Below are 21,609 nucleotides of genomic sequence, written 5' to 3'. Positions count from 1 at the left end.
GAGAGCAAACAATTTCCAGTTGTCTCAAGAACAAATGGCTGTAAATTAGAGAAGTGACAGAGATGGAAACTAATTTGGATATCTCCGTGTGCCTTAGGCAGCACAAAGGAGAATCTTTCTATCTTGCACTGCAAAATAACACTGTCAAAGGCTCTGTTATTCAACAAAACCAAATTATGCTGACAATGATGGTCTGCCTGAGACTGGGTAAGTCTTCATTACTTACGCTTTGTGTGGCCTAGACTGAACTGATAACACACTGAAACTCATTTCCTATAAATATATACCTTTAGGATCTCTGGAGTCAATTTAATTAGTAATTAAAATGATAAACTGCTGAATGGCAAAACAAAATATTTTATGATTTATTGGTAAATGATCAAAGCTAAAAAACACTCTCAGCAATGACTGCTATTGGGGAATAATGCATTTTTTGTCATTAAATATTCAGATATAAATGGGGTTTCCATTAAAGCCAACTAAATAAGTGATTGCTAATCTACATGAAATCACAAAAATTAAAGGAATTTAATGACTAAATAAGTGCTGGAAAAATGATTTCCATTCCCTTTAAGCAAAAACAACCAAGACAATAAAGTAATAGGTAAAACTATCAATCTCTCTGTATCAAACATTTTACTGGAGGAGGTCTTTTAATTGGAATTTAAACTTCAGACTGATTTGGACTAGAAGCAGGTGGCTGACAAGATTTGTCACGCTTCTACACCTTTTTAAAGTAAAAAAACTTGGTAATTTTTTTTAAATGGTTGAATCATTGTCCGTCTTGTTATTGTTTTTCATTTGATAAAGGCAAAACAAGAAAATGCTAGTTTAAATGTAAACTGAATGTCCTATTTTGTGTGTCACCCTATCAAAAGCTACAATAATAAAAAAAAAAACATGTCTGGTACCTCAGAGTTTCTTTAGAACATTGATGAATGTGATGTGAAACAACCTGACCCAGCATCTCTATTAGACAAATATTGTTTAGTCTGAGCTGCAACCAACTTGTATTTTAGAAATCACACAATGTTTATTTTTGTAAAATTCAAAATTGCACGACTGCCTATAAATCTGAAAACAACTCCTCTCGCTGTGAACGCGATGTTTATTATACCACCATATCCGACTATTACCAATACTAATAGGAGAAGAATGCAGTCAAACCCAACTCATTAGCCTAATAGCCTGGAACAAAAACCTCATCAGTTACACATCCTGAGCAAGTGCTATTAATGACTAAACAAAAACATTCTGTTCAAATAAAATTAAACCATATTAAACAATAAACAGAGGGCACAAAATGGGACTTTGAAAATGAGGGTGTGTGCACCTCAGATTCTGAAAAAACAGCTGTTGGAGAATTAAACACACAGGATAATGTGCCCGTTTGCAAAGATGAGGCAAGTGTGGTTAACTTATGAAACGTTTCTTGTCATCAGGTTGTTGTGATATCAGTCCATTCCCAACGTATGTGGCATTGCATTGAAACGGTCACATGTACACCGGGCTAAACATCTTGGTCTCAGAGATCAAGCCATTACAAAATGATTGATTAAAAAATATTTGACAGTGACAGGAAACACCTGAAAAACAATGAGCTTTCAAAAACACCTTGTTTACACAGGATAACCTATCACCTACAACTTTTGTTTCAATTATGTAAGGGAAATCTGGATTCACTACTTCAGAAATTATGAATTTTACATGTGATTGATGGTCTGTGCGCCACAAACAGAATGCCTTTTCCCACATGTCATGACGAATGTGGATGATGGATGAGGATGCCAAGTTTTGAAGGTCAGTATTTAAATAATTCAGGAAGTGAAAAAACTAAACTATCTTTACAGGCTGCAGAAGGCATCGCCTAAGTAGTGAGAGACTTGTATGGCTACGACTTGTTTTTTTTGTTGTTTTTGTAATTTCTTGTTTCAAATTTCCGTAAATCAACTTCGAGCTCGACATGGCATCTCATCATATCCCACATAACTGTCTTTAATAAAGATACCCTGTCCAGTTTTTTAGCTCTCTAATCACTCACTGGCAACCACTCGGATGAATGCAGCAGCACAAGAGCCCCGATGTGTGTTGTGCTTGTACATTAATGTGTAGTAAAAGGAAAAAGAAATACGCTCAAGAGGCTGTGCGCTAATATGGCACAACAATCAGAGCAGATGTTATTAGTACTCGGAGAAAGTCTTTGATCCCTCTTCTTGTTTGATGGTGTTGACCTTGTACATGAAGCACAAGAATCAAATGATGCATTATGTGCCGAGGCCCAAACACAGTCAGTTAGTCTTTTCTACTTGTCTGGAATAGTCAGATGAAAGTGAGTCTGCTAAAATAAAACTAATTATGTGTCTTATGCGAGTCAAAGTCATGCAAAGTAACTACCATAACTACCACCAAGGTTCCAGAGCTTGTGCTGGTCATTACACAGGACAGCAAAGGTATCAGGGTTTGCTATATTTACATGCTTTCTATAGTGTGGTGTATTATCCATGTGCAGTGCATGAAAAAAGAAAGCCCAAATATAACAGGACTTTGTAAGTGAATCGTGATTATACATGCACACCTGCCTGGAACAGGAGGTATACAAAGTCGAGTCACTGTCACTATCTGGGAAGTATCTCGGAACACCACAGAGCATAGAAGCCAGTCCCGATATGGTGCCTTTGGCATTGCTTCACCTGCTTCACCTCTTTCACTACCTCAAACCCAGCCACCACCCCAGAGATGTGACATTTCACATCTCAAGTTCCAGTTCTCACACCCACACCTCCTGCCTTTACTTGCTGCCTGACTGGCAACGCACCAGACCCCTTCAGCTTACCCTGGAGATGGTGGACCTACAAGGCTGCTCCTGATGAGAGCTGACTAAACAAAGTCGATTGCCATAGAGTGCAAGCATGCCTAAAAACATAATTAAGCAATGCGTATGCAGCAGCATTAAATTTATTCATGTGAGATGCATAGGCAGTCCACTGTCTGAATAAATTAATCAAAGAAAGGCATTGATGCAGAAACACAACAGTTAGTGTTCAATATAAAAGCCTTTCACACTGGCTCTTTCAGACCAACACAAACATTGATGCACAAGAATGTATATAAATATACAAATATGCACACACCTGCCAAGGACAGAAGCCATGAGACAGCTGGAGTCAATAAATGTCAAGGGTCTCTTTCCTCATTAACATTCCCCTCTAACTCAAAACCATCTCACACAGTACACCCGCCGCTCGCACACAAGGTTTCAAGCACGTCCTCAAAAAGCACACACATTAGGAGGCTGAAGGAGGTAGGACTTTAACTTTCCTCTTCTCTCTTCCCTAGAGCAAAAATGTCAGGGTCTGGGCTGAGGTGATAAGTACAGTGGCATACTGCCCAGCATATACACACACACATACTTACAGAGGAAAAGAGTCAAAGTCACACAAGGAAAATAAACCAAACCATATGAAATCTAATTTACATTTACTCATCTGATGAAGGCCAGACCAGAAGATACACCAACATCTTGTTTAAACATATTTTTTTTTATACTATAAAGGTGGTTCTGCAATGTGTGAGCCTCTGCAATGAGAAACTATATATAATTGGTATGTTACACTTGCACAGCAATATTTATAACTACCTAAAGTGGCAGCATGCACCGATGAAGTATGCATGCTAGGACGTGTGCTTCAGTATGAGCTTCGTTTTCACATAGCGGTTCAGCTCAGTGGGGTTTGGAACTGCACAACCTGACTTGACTTATGCTTCCACCACAGGGTGTCTGGGCTGGATAAGGTAAATTATGTAGTTATTTACACAGCTGTCGTCACAGTGGAGCTCGCATATAAATTCCACAAAGAAAAAGAACACAGTCAACAAAGAGAAACAATGGCCGACATCCAGCATTCTTTCTTCTTAGCATGTGGCTGTTCACTCCGATGAAGAAGATGAGCTTTGTTTGAGATAAGGCTGCAGGTTGCCTGGAAAAACACCTCTAATTTGCCCTTCCATCAAACTTATGTGACGACTTCTCTGTCGACCAGTCAACGGACTGCAGAAAGTGTTACACTTACTGGTGTCGTTATAGAGGCGAGTTAATGCAACAGTGTGTGTGTACGTGGAGCGGTGCAGCGGATCAAAAAGAGGAAACAATACAATGTCAGCACCTTGTTTCCTGTTCAACAGACTGCCACGGTGAAATGCATGTTGAGGAAACTCTGCACAATGTATTGATAATGCATCCTTCTCTCAGATGCAGTATAGGGCTGAAGGATTTTGAAAAAATATCTAAGTGTGGAGCTGCAAATAATGATTATTTTCCTAATCGATTAATCCGTCAATTATTTTCTCGATTAATCGTTTGGTCCATAAAATGTCAATGACGATGTTCTTGAATGTCTTGTTTTGTCTGTGTGATATTTGTGCAGATTTGAGAGAAACAAAGATGTGTATAGATCAAGACAATTTTTAATCTAAAATTATATTTTGACACATTTTGGCATTAAAAATATATACATCGCCTCTCGATGTGAAAATTGCAGTAGGCTATATTGTGATTTCCATTAAAATGTTGATTAATTGTTCAGCCCTAAAGCAGGGGACCTACCTAACAACATCCCTGCATTACTGAAACTCTTCATGGAAATGGGTCTCTAACTGAAAAACTGTACCAGCTGTTGATGCAGAAATGTGGCTGTGGATTGGTCCCCGACCACTTTTCTCAGTGCTAATACATCAGCTCTGGGCTGTAAAATATATAGCTTGTATTAGTTGAGCATTTTAGGCTTGGCTTGTATATACCCGTGTAGAATAAAGGTTAATGTACATCTTCATTTTAACGTGCTTTCTTTCTCCACGTAATCTGAACAGAACGCATAACATTACTGGAATGATGTTTTGGTCATTTGATTGAACGGTCTATGCACAAATGTGTGTGTGTGTCAGACTCACCAGTTTCTTCCTCTTGTCCTGTTCTGTCGGTGGCTCTTCATCATCACTTAGCTTGGGCTCCTCAAAATGACTCATCAGCATGCAGCTGCAAAGGCAATAATATTCCACTCAAAATTAATAAGCACATATAAACCCGCACAGTAGGAGACAAACTCGGAAGAGGCAGCACACACACACACACACACACACACACACACACACACACACACACACACAAGACTGAACCCTTTGGTGCTTTTATATGCAATGCTGACTGGTGTTCATATTGGTTCTTATGCATGCAGTGTTTCACAAAAGAAACATTTGTGCTCAGTCCAAAGTCTGTGCATGGTCTTTTAATTCCTTATTGTGAGAACAGATAGCTGGGAGATCTTGAGTGTCACGTTACCTGGCTTTAACATGCACTTAATAATGTATGATCCGATATTTAACTGCATTCCCCCTAAATACAAACTAATGAAACTATAATGAATGTGACTAAATTAGGTATAGAAAAAGGGTTGAATTTCCAAGACAAATAGCCTAGTTAGAACAATCCACTGAACACAATAATAATCATCACATAGTATGAAATGACAATGTGAAAATGTGGAGGCGGTCTCTCTATCAGCCAAATCTGCAGCTCATTTCTGTTCTATGGGGAAGTGAATTCCAGCTCCCTTTTAGCTTGCAGACAAGCGTCAGTGTTATTGTTCAGTCTCATGGCACTCGTAAAGTGGTTTCAGTCACAGCAGGCGGCTGTTTTATTTTCAGTGGAGGAAAAAAAAACACCTCTAAATATCAATAATACGCTACTTGGTGCAACAGTTTCCCCACAAACTGAAGAGAAAACTACATGAATCTAAAAGCAAAACAAGATAAATAAATGAATGAATGAATACATAAAAATAAGATAAGACAATGAGAATAGAACATTTGATTTTTTACTCTCTGCCAAAAAATAACATACATAAGTAATTTTACCCTCAATAAAACCTTGCACTACTATAACTGCATCACCACATTTTATATTAATTCCATTCAAATGTTGCATATTGGCTCTGGACAGTTCAGAAAAGTGCAGACTGAGGAATGACATTTTCAATAACACCAAAGTGCCGTTCTGTGTCAGCTTTATTTGCATGGCAGCTGTGACTCTTATTCTTACCCCCAGACCGTACAAGAACAATTACAAACCACCTTTGACAACAGAGAAATAAATGGAAAGTCTGTAGACTTTGATTAATTCCTAAATACAGGCGAAAAGAATTACAATCCCCACTGCGACTCAGTCTCAGTCAATTGCTTTTTTTACAAACAGTGAATTAAACTCAGAGGGGAAACGAGCACTCAAAGTGTTGTTTTTGTTATGAAGCACAGCAGGGAGCAAAAAGTTTCAACACATCACTGGCAAATAAAGGAACACTTACACTAACCTTTCTACACGACTCTACAGTTCATTTCACAGTGGCACGTCTTAGCAGGGTGCTGAGTGTTTCGAGTATTTTTTGACAACAGGGAGAGGGGGTATCTGCATGGAGGTTAACATCTAATTTAAAAGATTCTACAGTGGATGACGGGGGAAGAGAGATGGGGTAGATTCAGTGTGTGTTAGTGTTTTTAATAGTGTTTTACTGTGCCATTATTATTTTAAAGAAATAACCACCAACACTGCCACTATGTCTCCTTCAGCACAGTCATTTTTATAAGGAATTAAAAGCCTTAAAAGCTTGTTTTTAAATGCCTCCTATAACTCTTTCAAAACAAATATTTCAACTGTATTTTTTAACACTGGGTTCCAAAAAAAGTTGTCGCCGACTTTTCAACTGAATTAGGATATTGCACCGCTGAATCCAAAAATGAAATCCATTTTTCTCAATCAGGTCAGGTTTTTATCCTAATTTGATTTTGAAAAATCCGATCTTCTGACTAAATTGATTAAATTTTTGTGACATTATCAGTTGATTTTCATTAATATTTCTCATCCAAAAAAGGTTTTTAGGAGAAAAAAAAAAATGTTTTCTGACAGATTCCAGAGTTAGGAACAATGTTGTAGTCACCGCAAATGTAGCTGAATATGTCAGGCTTATTTTTGCAAGATCTTCTAGTCGAAGCCATTTCATTCACTTGTAATATATAAAAAAAAAACAATTAGTCATAAGTTGGCACATGCAACATCTTCAGAATGTGTTTATTGCAAGAAATGTTGCATCATATGACGTGAAAATACCCGTACATGTAAAAACAAATATGTAGCTTTGTTCAGAAAGTTGACCTGATTGAGCAACACCAATGGGATTTTTGGATTCGGCACATCAAAATTATCCTAAATCAGCTGAAACGTAAAAAATTTGACGTTGAAAGTGTAATCAACATTGAAGTTCTTCCTTTATTTTCTCTCCATGTGTACTTACTCTCTGAGAGTGCCTGTATCTGGATCTTCTGTCATCACGTCATGGAGCGCCTCAATGCAGATGTTGATGATGCCGCAGAACTTGTCCTGGATCACACTAATAACACACACACAGGCAATACAGGACTAATTATACATGAAATAATTAATTCACAGCTATATGAAAAGGCGAACGTTTGTCCAAAGAAGTAAGGCAAACAGTCACGGAGAGCAGCATCACAACACATCACAACTGACCCAGGCTAAATCCTGATAAAGTGGCTGTCAACAAAACACAAGGCCCTCCTGAAGAAAGAGATTAAATCCATCCACAAGGCATCACAGCACCCATATGCATCTCTGTCACCATTTCACCTTTGGCTTTCGGGAAGGAAATATTTTGCTACAAACTGTTGAGTGGAAGGGTAAACAAAATAGCCCATATAAAAACGTGCAGTGAAAACATTTCTCTATTATTTATGATCCGACAAAAAAGTACTGCCTTTTTCCACGGCTGTAAAGGCAGTTTTGTTGTTTCAGAAATATTCCAGTTTAAAAAAAAAAAAGATTGAGGGCTTATTGTCTTTAGGAGCCCACACACTTGTGCGTTGAAAGCCTAGTTTTTCCAAAGACATTGTGGAAACTTTTTCAGAAACTATAAATTGTTTAGTCTTGGCCTGCTGCCTGCGAAATCTGAGATCTTTAAAATATGCCCACTCACAACATCCACCACCTGAGACTTGACACAAGAGATAGTCATTGATTAGTTATTTGAATCTTTCTTTTTTTTTTTTTTTAAACCACTGCAACGGTAGTGGGGTTTCCCTTGACAATACGAATAAAAGGTAGATAGGGAGAAGACGTACAGACTGAGTATGTATTCATGTAGGCACTGGTGCATCAAACGTTGTCATTTCAGGTATTTGGCTTAGTAGATGCAGGCAGCTCACTGAATTCAGAGCAAGGTTGGAGAAAGAAAAGGGAGAAAAAAATGTATAAGAGACATATGCAGCAAATTCACATAGCTGTGTCTTTGTTTTATGTATCGCAATGTTTTCCCTCATTTTCCCTCACTTACACCAAAAAAAAGGGGGTGTATGCTCATTTGCATGGAGAGATCTGCATTCATCAATAAGGATATTGTCGTAGCGTACAATCAAAGCTAAGACCAGGTGTACGCAAGTGCAACACAATGTGTGATAATTGTCATCAGATCTTACTAAAAAAAATGCCTGTTCATACAGAGCTATTGCACACAAAATGTTTTGTACTTGTTAAAGGTCCCATATTATACCCTATTTCTCCAAGTTAAACTAGTTCCCTGTTGTCCTACTGAACATGTCTGTGACATGCTTTGGTCAAAATACCATAGAGATGAAGCACCACAGCAGTAAAAAAAAAAAGCAAAACGAAAATTAAGGGACAGGACGCACACAGACGCAAACCGGGGTCTTTTTGCTGTAAAGTCACAGTGCAATCGGTAAGTTTGCCTAAACATAGTAAATATAAGTATAGCAAAACTTAAGGGACAGGAAATAACATCAGCCACAGAGGCTACTGGGAGCTAACAGCAGTTAGCATTTGGAAAAGTGATCATTTGCAGGCTCTAGCAGGCACATTGCCATCATATATAACATGTATCTACTGGACAGATAAATCCTCTGAGGCTGGAAGTTTGTGTAGGACTCTGAGCTGCACGGCAAGAATAGAACTTTTCGCCGACTTTGTGGACTTCCGGTTTTCATGTTAGTGTACATAGTGCTGGGTGATAAATCAATAATATCAATTAATTCAAATTTGTTGTTTAGGTTTGTTTTTCATGACAATCGGAAAATCAAATTTCCCCTTTAACTCCACCACCAACGCTGCCATGGTTCCTCGCTTCTCCTTAAGATGAACACAGCATGGTAGCAAGAAGGGAACCACGGCAGCTAGCAGGGAAGAACTTGTCCCCAATAAAGGCACCATGCTGTCGGTCACTTGGACAATTTGTTTTGGGTTTTGTGGTATCAGACCACGAACAAACCACAACACAGAGCAAGGTTTGTTTTAAAGATGTTGCAAACCAAAGGGAGCAGCACAACAAATGTGTTCCAGCACCTCAAACAGCAGCATGCAGCTGAGTGGGAGAAATAACGCTCTCTGTGGGCGATAAAGGACCATAGCCCACAAACATCGGCTAAAAACAGTCTTCAGTAGGCGAGTCATTTTCACATTGTGTCCCGTTACGACATATGATTTATGGGGTTGAAAAGCCCCAGGTAGATGCTAGCAAGCTGCAAGTATTTTGCCGAAGTTGCCTTGCCTCACATGTACAACTGCACACGGGAGAGGAAAGCTAGAGAGCTAGTGAGGGTGTCATTTTACTCCACCACAACAGACTGATGATCTTGTTTACACAACTAAACAGAAAAATAGCAGTATACCGTTAACACTTGTATTCCCTTGTTGCATCCGATCTTAGATGTAGCCTTCATATCATGCTATAGCATGAATATTTGCTAGGAAAAGCATCGTTTGGGTTCAACCATTCTAGCACTGCCGACAGTCTTCAAACCTCCTACATTAAAGCAGCAATCATTTTAAATTTGGCCAACAATGGTTTTACGTTTGTGTAGGAGATGTTGGTTGAAACAGTGTTGCCTCTGTCCACGCAATCCACTAACATTTAATTGGATATGGTCACACAGGACACACATATGGAACTCCTCATGATATCGGTGAAACTGGATTCACTGATTGAAGTCTAAGTTGAAGACCAAGAGATTGAAAACCACATGAAGAAAGACAAAAGCTGAAAACATAAATTGTCACATATCTCTTCAGATTCCACTATGTGACAGATGGGGTGGATGTTTCTCACCTATTGTCAGATGGTAGAAGAGAGAGCAAAGCCAGAGAGGACAGCTTTCTCCTTTCAGGCTGAGTGATGTTGTCCATGCGGTCGACCCACATATCTATAACACAGCCCAGCAGCTGCTCCATCTAATGAAGAGAGAAGGTTAAAAAAACAGAGAGTGGGAGAGTGCAGTGACACAAGCAGTGTTTGACAACTAATGACACAGTAAACTGATGGATGTCTGTTTTAATGGTTACGTTGAGCAAAACTGACCTTCCCTGTTTGTCTCGCCTCATTTACCCCCCTACCTTGTCCTCCATTATCAAACAGAGGACTTTGGCTTGATGGAGAGACAACCCAGAGCAACGACTCTCCAACTGTCACATACTTAGATTAAGACAGCAATGATGAAAACAAGACGAATGAATTTTGCTCTGGGTCACAATAAAACCACAGTTTCCAGAGAAGAGGTGTAACTCAAGGGCTTTAATATCACTTTTTGAAATTCCCTATTATTTTCAGGCTCATTACTTTCAGCCTTGCTCAGAATAATTTCCTTTGAACAGTCACCACGGTTATGTCTCATACAAAAAATTCAAAAGGAACTGAGCTGAGACGTCTGAAATAAAGAGCAGACATAGAGCCTCACCTCCTGGTTGGACTCGGTGGCCATTTGAGTGAACAAAGCGTAGAAGAATCCCGAGTTCTGGAGCAGGACACGGCCCATGATGCCAAGGTAAGTCGACATCACCACAGGATATCTCTGTGCAACACAATGTACAATTATCCGTGGATGCCGAAACATACCCATGTACATATTATTTTACAAGAGGCACAAATTCAAGCATGAGAGGAGGAAATAGATGGACACAGCAGAAATGTGAGAAGGCCAACTATGACCTTTATCAAGGCTGATCAATATATGCCACGACTGCCTTCATAAAAATGTGACAGAGAAGGACACACTGGAAGCACACATAATAACAGTTTAATTTTTACTGTTTCTTTATATTTAATACAACTGTACATAATATATTAATATAGTAACTGAACATGTATCATAATGTTCCAAGGATTTGTCTTTACAGATTTATTAATGTACTTTATATAGCTCCTTGCGAAAAAGTTGATGTAAAACTTACCTCACCGTCCACAATACCTCTGAAGACACCTGGCAGCAGGGGCTGGAACATGTGGGCTCCCAGTATGGGGCTAACCTTTAAAGCTATCTCGACCACCTGCAGAGGGACAGAGAGAGGGAGATAGAGAGGAGTGAGGAAAAGTAGTGGAAGGGGAAAGTGCAAGAAGAGCATATGGGGAGAACTCGGGAGGGAGCCCAGTAAAGGAGGGAAAATACGGAGTGTGCAAAAAACACAGGATGATGTTAAGAATGAGCAAATTTTGGAAGGGCATCAAGAGGCAAAGAGGACTTCCTTTTAGAGAGAAACTGTTAAGGGTATATAATCCTATTTTTAATTGTGGGTCTGACCAAAATTATGAGGCAAGCAGATTTAGGCCCTTAAGATTTAGATGCCACGAAATGTAACTCTCAGGCACCAAAGACAGCTTACACGCATCAAAGGAAACAAAGCTAGAACATGAAGAAAAAAACACAGTGACAGTTGCAGTATGCATGCATCTTTACAAATACAGAGCTGTACTGTATATACACACATGCACTTGGCAGTCACTTAATAAGCTTGAGCTGTGGAACATATAATATATAAATTTAGCCACAAACAACATTTAATCTGAAAGGACAGGAATCATTGCATCCTCGTTACACTTCGCACAATTAGCGTACAACATAAATCCAGACACCTTAGACATAATACTTTTGAAATTATATAATCACTTGATTTAATTACTTGTTGTTTTTTGTCAATTTGAATTGAGGATTTATCGGGTCTTTTTAGGGATGTATGCATATGAAAGCGAGTCAACATGCCACAAGCTGTCATGACGGCTGACAGGTTTATTGTCTGCTGGCTTTACCGTCCTCTCCAGAACAAAGGATTAGCAGGAGCCAGATGTGCAGTCAAATCAGGATTCTTTACCCAGCTAAACCTCTATGATCTCATGGCTACTCTGCATATTTACTCAGCCATCTGTAAAGACAGCGCACCAAGAAAATTAGAAATTTAAAAAGAAATATTCCATGACATTAAACCCATTTTGTAACACACCTATTAAGGTCTTGAGAAGTATAGCTGTGTGTGTGTGTGTGTGTGTGTGTGTGTGTGTGTGTGTGTGTGTGTGTGTGTGTGTGTGTGTGTGTGTGTGTGTGTGTGTGTGTGTGTGTGTGTGTGTGTGTGTGCGCATACCTTGAGCACTTGGACCCGTCCCTCATTTGTGATGTCTTTGAGCAAATCACAGAAGGAGCGACACAAAGACTCTGCATAATTCTGGAAATACAGACAAAAGGTGCTTTTGCTATATCGGTATATACTGAACGAGCTGCGACGTCTTTTGTTTCTCTGTTGTGTTTATCTTGCGTGAGTGTCTTACCTGCAGGAACTCTGTGGCAGACAAGTATATGTAGGCATTAACGATTTGGAAGCAGGTGCGCAGGTTCTCGGAGCTCAACTCTGAAACAGAGCATCAGACAAAAAAAACAAAAAGTATGAAGGTACTTCATGATAAGTGCTAGACAGATCTGCGTTATTATCTCAACATTCTGTTACTGTATTGCAGACTGGATGGATGATCTTACAAGCTACTTTTAATTGCGAGAAATCAATAAGCGCCCATTTCACTCCGGTAAATGTTAAGGGTTTAAATCGGTTAATGTCAGCTAAGGATTGTTAAATATTAGGAGATGTATAGACTGGCTTAAAAATATAATACATGCACAGGAAGTTCATGGAGAGTTAATAAGGTACTCTTCGATTTTAATATCAGAGATAGATAACAAAAGCTCAGCAAATGATGCACAACTATGCTATTTCTTCAATCTACTAATGCATGTGGTGCAAGGGCAACATGTCAAAACCAAATTTAACAAAATAATCAAAAAGGCAACATAATGATCAGTGATTAAAAGATATTTAATGACTTGTGAGCATATGTCTTTTAACCACAGTTTAAGATGTCAATGATGCAGCAAATGAATACTGCAGCAATGTGTCTACAAGAGTGGCTGCTTAACTGCCTGCACTAATGAAAGTGATAAAGACAATCTAATAACAAGGACTACCATATTCTCACCATTAAATCAGTTGTAAATATACTTTTCCTGACCTTAGACACACAAACTGATGCATGACTTGCATGATTGCATGCAGCGTATTATACGATATATAGCAGGCATATACCTTAAAATGTGAAGTCAGAAAGGAGAGCCAAGGTAGGGATGAGGGGATAATTTATTTCAAGGATCAGGACTGGCCCTTTGCCCAAACACAACTTGATATTAACTGACTGGCAACAAGCCAAGAGATGTTCAAAGGCTGTCTCCACCCTGACACAGGCAGTCTGTGTGAAAATTCAATCAAGTCCAAGAGATGATTCATAAATACACAAAAAAGGAACTTTGGGGAAATATGTGACAAAAGGAAATACACAAGAATAAATCTCATTATTTGGATTTTTGCCACAAAAGAAAACATGGAAAATAAAAATGTCCTTCAGGGTCAACCCCCCTCTGTATACGTGTCAGGTCATGCAAATGAAACATGCATGTAGCAGGCAGGACTGTCAGGAGAGTACACCGACAAACCACCAATTACTCTCACAGACACACCCGCTGGGCAATTTAGAGTGTTGCATTAAAGTACCCGGGAAACAAAATCCATGCACACAGACGCAAACCCGGGTCTTTTTGCTGTAAAGTCACAGTGCAATGAGAAAGTTTGCCTAAACATAGTAAATATAAGTATAGCGAAACTTAAGGGACAGGAAATAACATCAGCCACAGAGGCTACTGGGAGCTAACTGCAGTTAGCATTTGGTAAAGTGATCATTTGCAGGCTCTAGCAGGCACATTGCCATCATATATAACATCTATCCACTAGACAGATAAATCCTCTGAGGCTGGAAGTTTGTGTAGAACTCTGTGCTGCACTGTGCAGCCAAGAACTTTTCGGGGACGTCCGGTTTTCAGATACCGTTGCCCACACCAGCACTCCAGGAATTTAGTGTATTGTGACGCACCAGTGAGCGCGGAAGTCAAAATCGCATGTTTTATCTCCTGTACTTAGACTTAGAGGAGGACCAAAAAACATGAGTGAGTCATCTTTTTTCACACTTTGCTGAATGATAGGACCTCTAGAGTCCTAAGGATTTAAATGATTAAAAAGTTGATTTTGCATAATATAGGACCTTTAACCAAGTGGCCACCAAATAGACAACTGTGTCAATTTGTCACTTTAAAATATGACATACTATACACAGAATGCAAGGTGAATTTAAGTTTATCAGGTTGAGAAGGGAGAGAGACTTCAGAGTTTCACAAATGACATAGGAGTAGAAAAGGAAATGAATATGGTATTATCAAGAGAGGAGTTTTAAATATGGACAAAGTCCAGCTGGAAAATAGCACACAGAATAAATGATGAGACTGGTCTCACAAGAAGCAGTAAGATGTGGCCCACATAAAAGGATAATATTACAATATTATTGAGAGTAACTTTCACCACTAAACGGAAGAACATACACATCGGTTTGACAGTAACATAACCTGGCATGGGAACAGACCTTAACAAATTAAATAACCTTTTGGAAGCAGACGTATGGGTACAAACACACAATATACATGGAGACAGGTGAGTGATGGACAAGAAGAGGACAGGAAAAAAATGGTTCCTCAAAAAGACAGACTGAGAGAAAGAAAAAAACACTCGCTCCCTCCGACACCTGCATGCCAACACAATCGCCCCCAACTGTCTTCCCTCCAGTTCACTCCAGCTAAAATCTGCATGAGTTTGAAAGTAACACGAGCTGACAGGGTAGTTCACTCCAACACCTGGAGTAGTTGTTTACTTCATACAAGTTGACAGGATAGCTAATTCTAACATCCACAACAGCAGTTACTTCTCTCTACACAAAAAGTAACAAAGTCTCTGTCTTGTCTTTGAAGCCGATTTGTTCTAGAAATCACGGTCTTGTCAACAAGTCTTGATGTTTGTTCGCCTACCACGCCTGTTCACTGCGTTCGTTTAGCGTCATGCTGGGACTGCACTGTGCATGTGAGCTAAAGTGCTGACTAAATAGGTCCCTGTGTACCTGCACTGAGAGCAGATGGCAGCGTTCATTTTTCTTATTCCCACACTGTAGCCAACAGATGGCCTCCCAGAAACAGACTGCATACATCAACATGAGTATGGTCAGCATGGCCAGATTGGATATCGATTTTTGTTATCGCAAAACACATACAAACCGAAAATATTAAACACACATGCATGTATAATACTCTGCTATCCACACTAAGACATAAAGGAGGTGTATTTTAGTATGGAGGGGCAACAATGGAGGACCAATGACACAGTTGTCCACATTCACTTCCTGATAGATTCATATTGGTCACAACGTCAGCTTTGCTGATTCGTCAATCGTGTCACATGGCCTTAGTGGCTACTGTACAAGCCCATGGGGCAATGTTATGATCTGCACTTGTCTCAGTTGGTTAAAAGTGATGCCAGCTGACTACCTAAATATATTGAATGACCAGGGTTTGTCTGACATATTCCATGATGACAATGCCAATTTTAATCTGTGAAGGAAAGCTTCAGGTAGACAAGACATAATTTTAACATATGGATTGTCTGCCACAGAGTCCAGACATAAACCGCAATGGAGAATCTTTGGTATTATGCCTCGACACAGCGGTCCAACTCCATCATAAATATTATAAATATAATAAATTAAGGCAAGATTTCAATTAATAAATGCAGTCCAACAAAAACTCGACATTTTTGGCAAGGCAGTGTTTAAGGTATTTACTCATAAAATGTGCGGTAAAGCAATTGATTTGCCGTATCCACCATCATTAAGAACAATGTGAGGGAAAGATGAAAGCTACACTACAACAAATGTTCTCCTGTGATCAGGATAAGCCATTCATTCATCGTTTCTGTTTTAGTGTGAGCTAACAAGCAAACAAGAGGCAGATACACAAACATGTTTGCTCTCATTTCAGACCTGACTGTCCGTCTAAAAACGTGGCATAATATGAAACAAACTACACTTTTCCTGCAAATTATTGCGAGTGAGTGAGCGAGGGAGTGAGTGAGCGTTTCTTCTGCAAGTCCAAATTTTGAAACTCAATCAAATTCCCGTCCACCATGACATAGGGCATAGAAGGCAGCTGCCTTAACAGAGAGTAACAAATCCATGTTGACAGCTTATCAAGGAGAAATTTTTGACAACTTGGTGAATACTCCCGAGTCTTCAATGAGTGATGAAATAACTATATTGCAGACGTGTGCGCAGCACTGTGCTGCTCAGGCCACAGGAACGGGCATCATGTCAATCATGGTGCTTCAGGAGATAGCAAAATGCCTCAACCTGACTATTTCAGACGAGAAAGGGGAGTACATCCAAAACAGCCCCATAGATAATAGTCGGCTTTGCTGCTTAAGAGCTAGGAAGCAAAGAAAAATGATCCTCCACTCTGTGCCTGTTAAAATTCATTTTATCACATCATAGCAAAAAGCACCCACGCTCTATTTATGTTTATTACAAACACAAAACCTGAGGTAAACACAGGCCTGGTCTGCTCCTCCATAATGCTGCCACCACAACCACCGTCATTACTTGCCTTGCTGATAAGCTGTGCACACACTGTAGCAATATCCTCTGAAGGAGTGTTGTGTATGAATATCATACAAGAGGAAGGACAGGTACAAGTATTCATATACAAGAGGAAGAAAATGAATTGAATTTTCATCCTGGGCTGGAGGTAGGTCATGGAGCTCAGAGCACTAAGCCCCAGACTTCATAAGACTTTCATCTTCTCCCCTCCCGTCACTATCGCGAATGAACCGCGAGGCACCCCAAGTGTCCATGTATGAATACAAAAGCCTGACAAAATAACAATGCATCTGGTTATTGGAAGCAAATGCACTCACATTTTCCACATATCATTACGCCACTTTTTAGAAGTGAGACCAATACTACAGGGAAAAACAGGAAGGTGGGTTCACTATGACTCACCTAAACTTCTACATAATCTACATAATCAGTCTCACCTTCTAAACAGAGCCTGATAAAGTCTGGCCTTTTCATTTTTACAAGTGAAAGATAATACTGTATTAATACCAATATTAAAATGTGTGACCTTAGATTACCCAGCAGCCAACACATGGAAATACAAATAAACTCAAGCTGCAATAATGTATTAATTAATTTATTAATAATCAACTGCTTAACTTGCACATCAGTTATTTGTTTGAGTGTTTGAATGACAAGTTCTCTAATTTTAGCTTATATATGAATATTTTCTTGTTCCTTTAATACTACATGACAATCTGGAGGAGAAGAAAATACATTTGACAACAACATTTTGAGGTTTATGAAACGAAGATCGACACTTTGCATAATTTTCTGATATTTTACGCACCAAACAACTGATGAAGTGAAGGTTACTTTGTTGTTCTGTATAAAACGATGTCGTGTGAGAAGTGACAGAACATCTTTTTACTTAGTCTGTCACATTGCGCACAGTAGCTCTGCCACTCACTTAACACCTTAAAGGGTGAGAGATGTGCCTCTCTCTCATGGGACAAAACTGTTAACCGTCTTCTACAGATAGAAGCTGAAAGTTGACCACAAAGTATCATGCAGCGCTGCTTTCACTGTTGAGGCCAAGCCCAAAAAGATTAAAAGTTACAGCAATGTTGTTAAGAACAGGGTTTTGTTCAATTTGTTCCTAGACTGCTCGTGAAGTATGAGCTCATGATAGGCTTTGAGGTTATAATTGAACGTGAAAGGGACTGAATTATGCTGAAATGTAATATTTTGTTCTCCTGTGCATGTAAAAGCCTGTGAAGGAAATATTAGAAAGTCCAAGTGAAAATGAGTCTAAATAGAATAGGCTGTTTTGCCAGATCAATAATATAAAAGCAATTACATTTTTAGAAAGCAACAGAAGGTCCGCAAAAAACAGATGCCCTGGCTATAATCAAATAGTCACAATAACAGCTGTTACAGCACTGATTAAGCTGTAGTGTGTACGTCCTTCCTAGCCCTGGGCATACGCTGCACAATCCACTTCGGTTGTCAACAATAACCGGGAAAATGAGCCTCACGTCTGACTGTGATAACAGCCTCTAATGATTGTTGGGGACACTGCTAAATTTTTTTGGTTATCTCCCAAAACCTGGTTTAGCTTTACATTACGTGGAGGGGTTGACAATATCATTGAAGGCAGCCAGCTACGCAAACTTTGAATTGAGAAGAGGACTGGGAGTTTTAAAGGCAATTACAAATGCATAAATTAAAGGTGAAATCAAGTTTTATTTTAGAGCGCAGTTGATAGCTTGTTGCCCTCCTTAAACATGTTTATTATGGGTAATAAAGTACCTGCTACCCTACAGAGACATTTCATTCAAGGTTTGGAGAAGTATTCACGCTTGACAGAGGCGAGAAAAGCTCAGCGAGAGATTTAATGAAGTGGCCCGATCTCAACTTTACGAGAGTAGGGCCCCGTCCCAAAACCTCCCCTAACCCTCAATTTTTCCCCTAACCCTAAATTTTGCGCGTTCTCGTGTAGGGGGAGCAAGGGGGATTGCTATGCCCTTATAATCAACCGTCAAAATGTAATGAGCTCTGATGTGTGCTTAAAACCCATGATGCTTTGCGAATTCATCGAGCCGGCTGATTTTTTTTCAACAAAGATGGCGGCCACATCTGCAGATGAACAATTTTGTTTTAATATATTTTTCGCAAATAAGCATGTTACAATGTCGAAATGTGTGTAATATGTTGGTTTGATATACATCCAAAGGACCGTTGAGCTTTGAACACTAATGTCAGAAAATATCTGCCGATTTATGAAAGCAGCTAGTTAACTAGTTAACTAGCTAGCGGCTATTTGCAGAGTGCTTTAGCTCTACATGACGGGGCATACTCTCTCGAAGCACTTGGCAAATAGCCGCTAGCTAGCTCTGCTACATCTGGGTAGTTTTGTCAGTGTTTTCGATGCGTGTACCTGTGTTCACTTGAACACGAATACCCTGGACTTGTCAGATTACAATCACATTCGTGATATAGTGTTTACGAGGAAGGAGAAAAAACTGCGTAGACGGAGAAAAACAAACTCAGCCAATGCAAAAGACAACACAGCTGGATCCGCCGGCATTTTTCCTGAATGAAAACAGTAGCATGCTCCACCAGTAGAATTGTCAACATGCGACGTAGGTTAGCACATTCTTTATGTTCACTACGCTAATTTGCATATAGGTGTATATGGTGTCCCAATTCCATAGGGAAGCCACTCCCCTAAACGAGTGGAATTTACGGTTTAGGGCACTCCAAACCAAGCACTCCAAACCAAGTGAAATCCAAACCGATTCAGTTTAGGGCACTCCAAACCAAAACTGAATCGCTTATAATAATGGAAGGTGTTTTTTACTCCAAAAAGAGATAATTGTTGTGAAGGATTACGTCAAACTTTAACTAAAATGACAGAAAAGATTAACAAAAATAACTATATAGAATACTGTTGGCTAAGAGAATTCCTGTATTAAATGTCGCCAAATAAGTCCAACTTCTTAAAAAGCTGTCATATTAGTCAGCACCTCAAACTGGGGAGCCTGTGATAAAGAGGTTCTGTTATCATGTCCTAATTGATCCATGAAGCACATTATCTGGGTAGTTAACTGTGAGTCTACACGGTGAAAAATGTTAGAGATCCACTTTCGCATGAAAAAGATGAGGCAGAAAACTGCTTTCAATACAAAACCATTGATCTTGTGGGAATGGTCTGACACTTCTCTGGATGAAGCAGTTGCTAAACGATGGAACGTTCATCAAGCGGTGCATTGCACAGCTCAGTTAAGTGCTTTAAAGCCACCTCAGAAAGGTCACGTTGCAGCTTCTTTTTTTTCCTGATTTATTTACCATAAAATGCAGAGGCGGGTCATTAGTTGTGGGACAATTACTTGAAAATAAATAACCAGCTATTATGATTTGCATCATCATTTATCAAGCTAAATTTCCATAATTTATATAAATGTTATATTGGCTAGACTATTTAGTTATTTCACATAATTTAAAGAAAAAAACAATGTGCAATCTGAAATGCATGACTAAATACACACTCAAACCCTGAACCCCATAAATGTCATTGACTGTCTTTCCTTGGACTTGCATCACCAGCAATTCACCCAGCACATCTCTATAATCTACAGGGAGGCCATTAGAAGGGTTAAAAGGGTTACACTTCTTAACCAGTGTCAGGTTGATATCCATTATAGAGTAATACACAGGCACCTCATGACCTTTCCCATAGTTCATTAGTATGTTATCTAACAACCCAACACCTACGGGAGATGATGATGTTCTAGCTCTAAAATCCCTGACAGCAGATGGTGGAGCACCAGATAGATATCTGAATAAATGAGACCTGGGAAATGCTGTAGAATGTGCTCAAAATATTCCATTATTAAATTATGATAATAATTAGATTCAGACCCATTTCTAAGCCAGTGCCAAATTAAGAGCTATCCATTTATTAGCATTACGAGACCTCTTGTGTTTTAGCAGATAAGGGAGTTGTAACCAATTGCTTTACCTGAGGGGGTGAAGGATGTTTAAGTTGCTTAAGCCACACACACCTCAAAACCTAACAATTATGATATAATATCAATAATCCTACAGAGAACTTAAAACATCTGAAAGTTAGTAAGATGCTATCACCCCTTCTGCCACAACACCTGGGAAATGTGCCTCCTTCCTTATTGCAGCCACTAGAGGTTTGAAGGTTTAACAGGTTTAACCAAGAGAGATTATTTTCAGACCTGAACAGCTGACTAGTCTTCTACTCTAGACTTTCTAGTGGAGTGAAATTAAAACATGAAATGCTTTAAAAGTACAAGCTGATTCTCCATCATAACTGGTCACATGCAGCACCACGTACAGCTGATATGTGTCCTAGGACAGAGAGTGGTGGCAGTAACGCAGGCCATATACTACTAGTCTCACAATTTAGCCAAGGCAAACCCCCAGACATTCTAATTAGAGAATTTGCTGCTCCAGTTTAGCAATTACGGAGCGAGGCACTTTATCAGGCAGGCCAGGCCACATACCTGGCAAACTGTGACACCATACTGAGCCAGATTCTCTCAATGGCCCACATCCCTCCTCTGCTCTCCATGTGCTAAATAAATGAACCAGCAGTGGTTGTTCCGGTGCAAATCAGCCAAAGATGATGACTGACCAAATTTTGACACAAAAGAGGGACAGGATAGGAAGAAGGATTAGAAAAAACTTGATTTCCACAGCAGATCATCTG

General features: G+C 39.4%; 1 protein-coding gene across 2 annotated transcripts in view; it reads right to left on the bottom strand.

Moving 5' to 3' along the window:
- ipo11 (importin 11) overlaps positions 1-21,609 on the bottom strand; it is a 92,821-nt gene that overhangs the window by 14,910 nt on the left and 56,302 nt on the right. For both annotated transcript variants that reach the window (XM_083904891.1, XM_083904892.1), the window contains exons 23-29: positions 12,666-12,745; positions 12,482-12,562; positions 11,300-11,395; positions 10,807-10,920; positions 10,182-10,303; positions 7,341-7,436; positions 4,948-5,032 (exon numbers count right to left, since the gene is read on the bottom strand). In XM_083904891.1, the coding sequence (XP_083761017.1) occupies positions 4,948-5,032; positions 7,341-7,436; positions 10,182-10,303; positions 10,807-10,920; positions 11,300-11,395; positions 12,482-12,562; positions 12,666-12,745 (674 nt within the window). The remainder of the gene's footprint in view (positions 1-4,947; positions 5,033-7,340; positions 7,437-10,181; positions 10,304-10,806; positions 10,921-11,299; positions 11,396-12,481; positions 12,563-12,665; positions 12,746-21,609) is intronic.

Source organism: Microchirus variegatus (genome assembly GCF_963457635.1).
Source record: "Microchirus variegatus genome assembly, chromosome: 18".
Lineage (NCBI taxonomy): Eukaryota > Metazoa > Chordata > Actinopteri > Pleuronectiformes > Soleidae > Microchirus > Microchirus variegatus.
The sequence above is the reverse complement of the archived record's forward strand: the minus strand, read 5'-3'. Positions and strand labels throughout refer to the sequence as shown.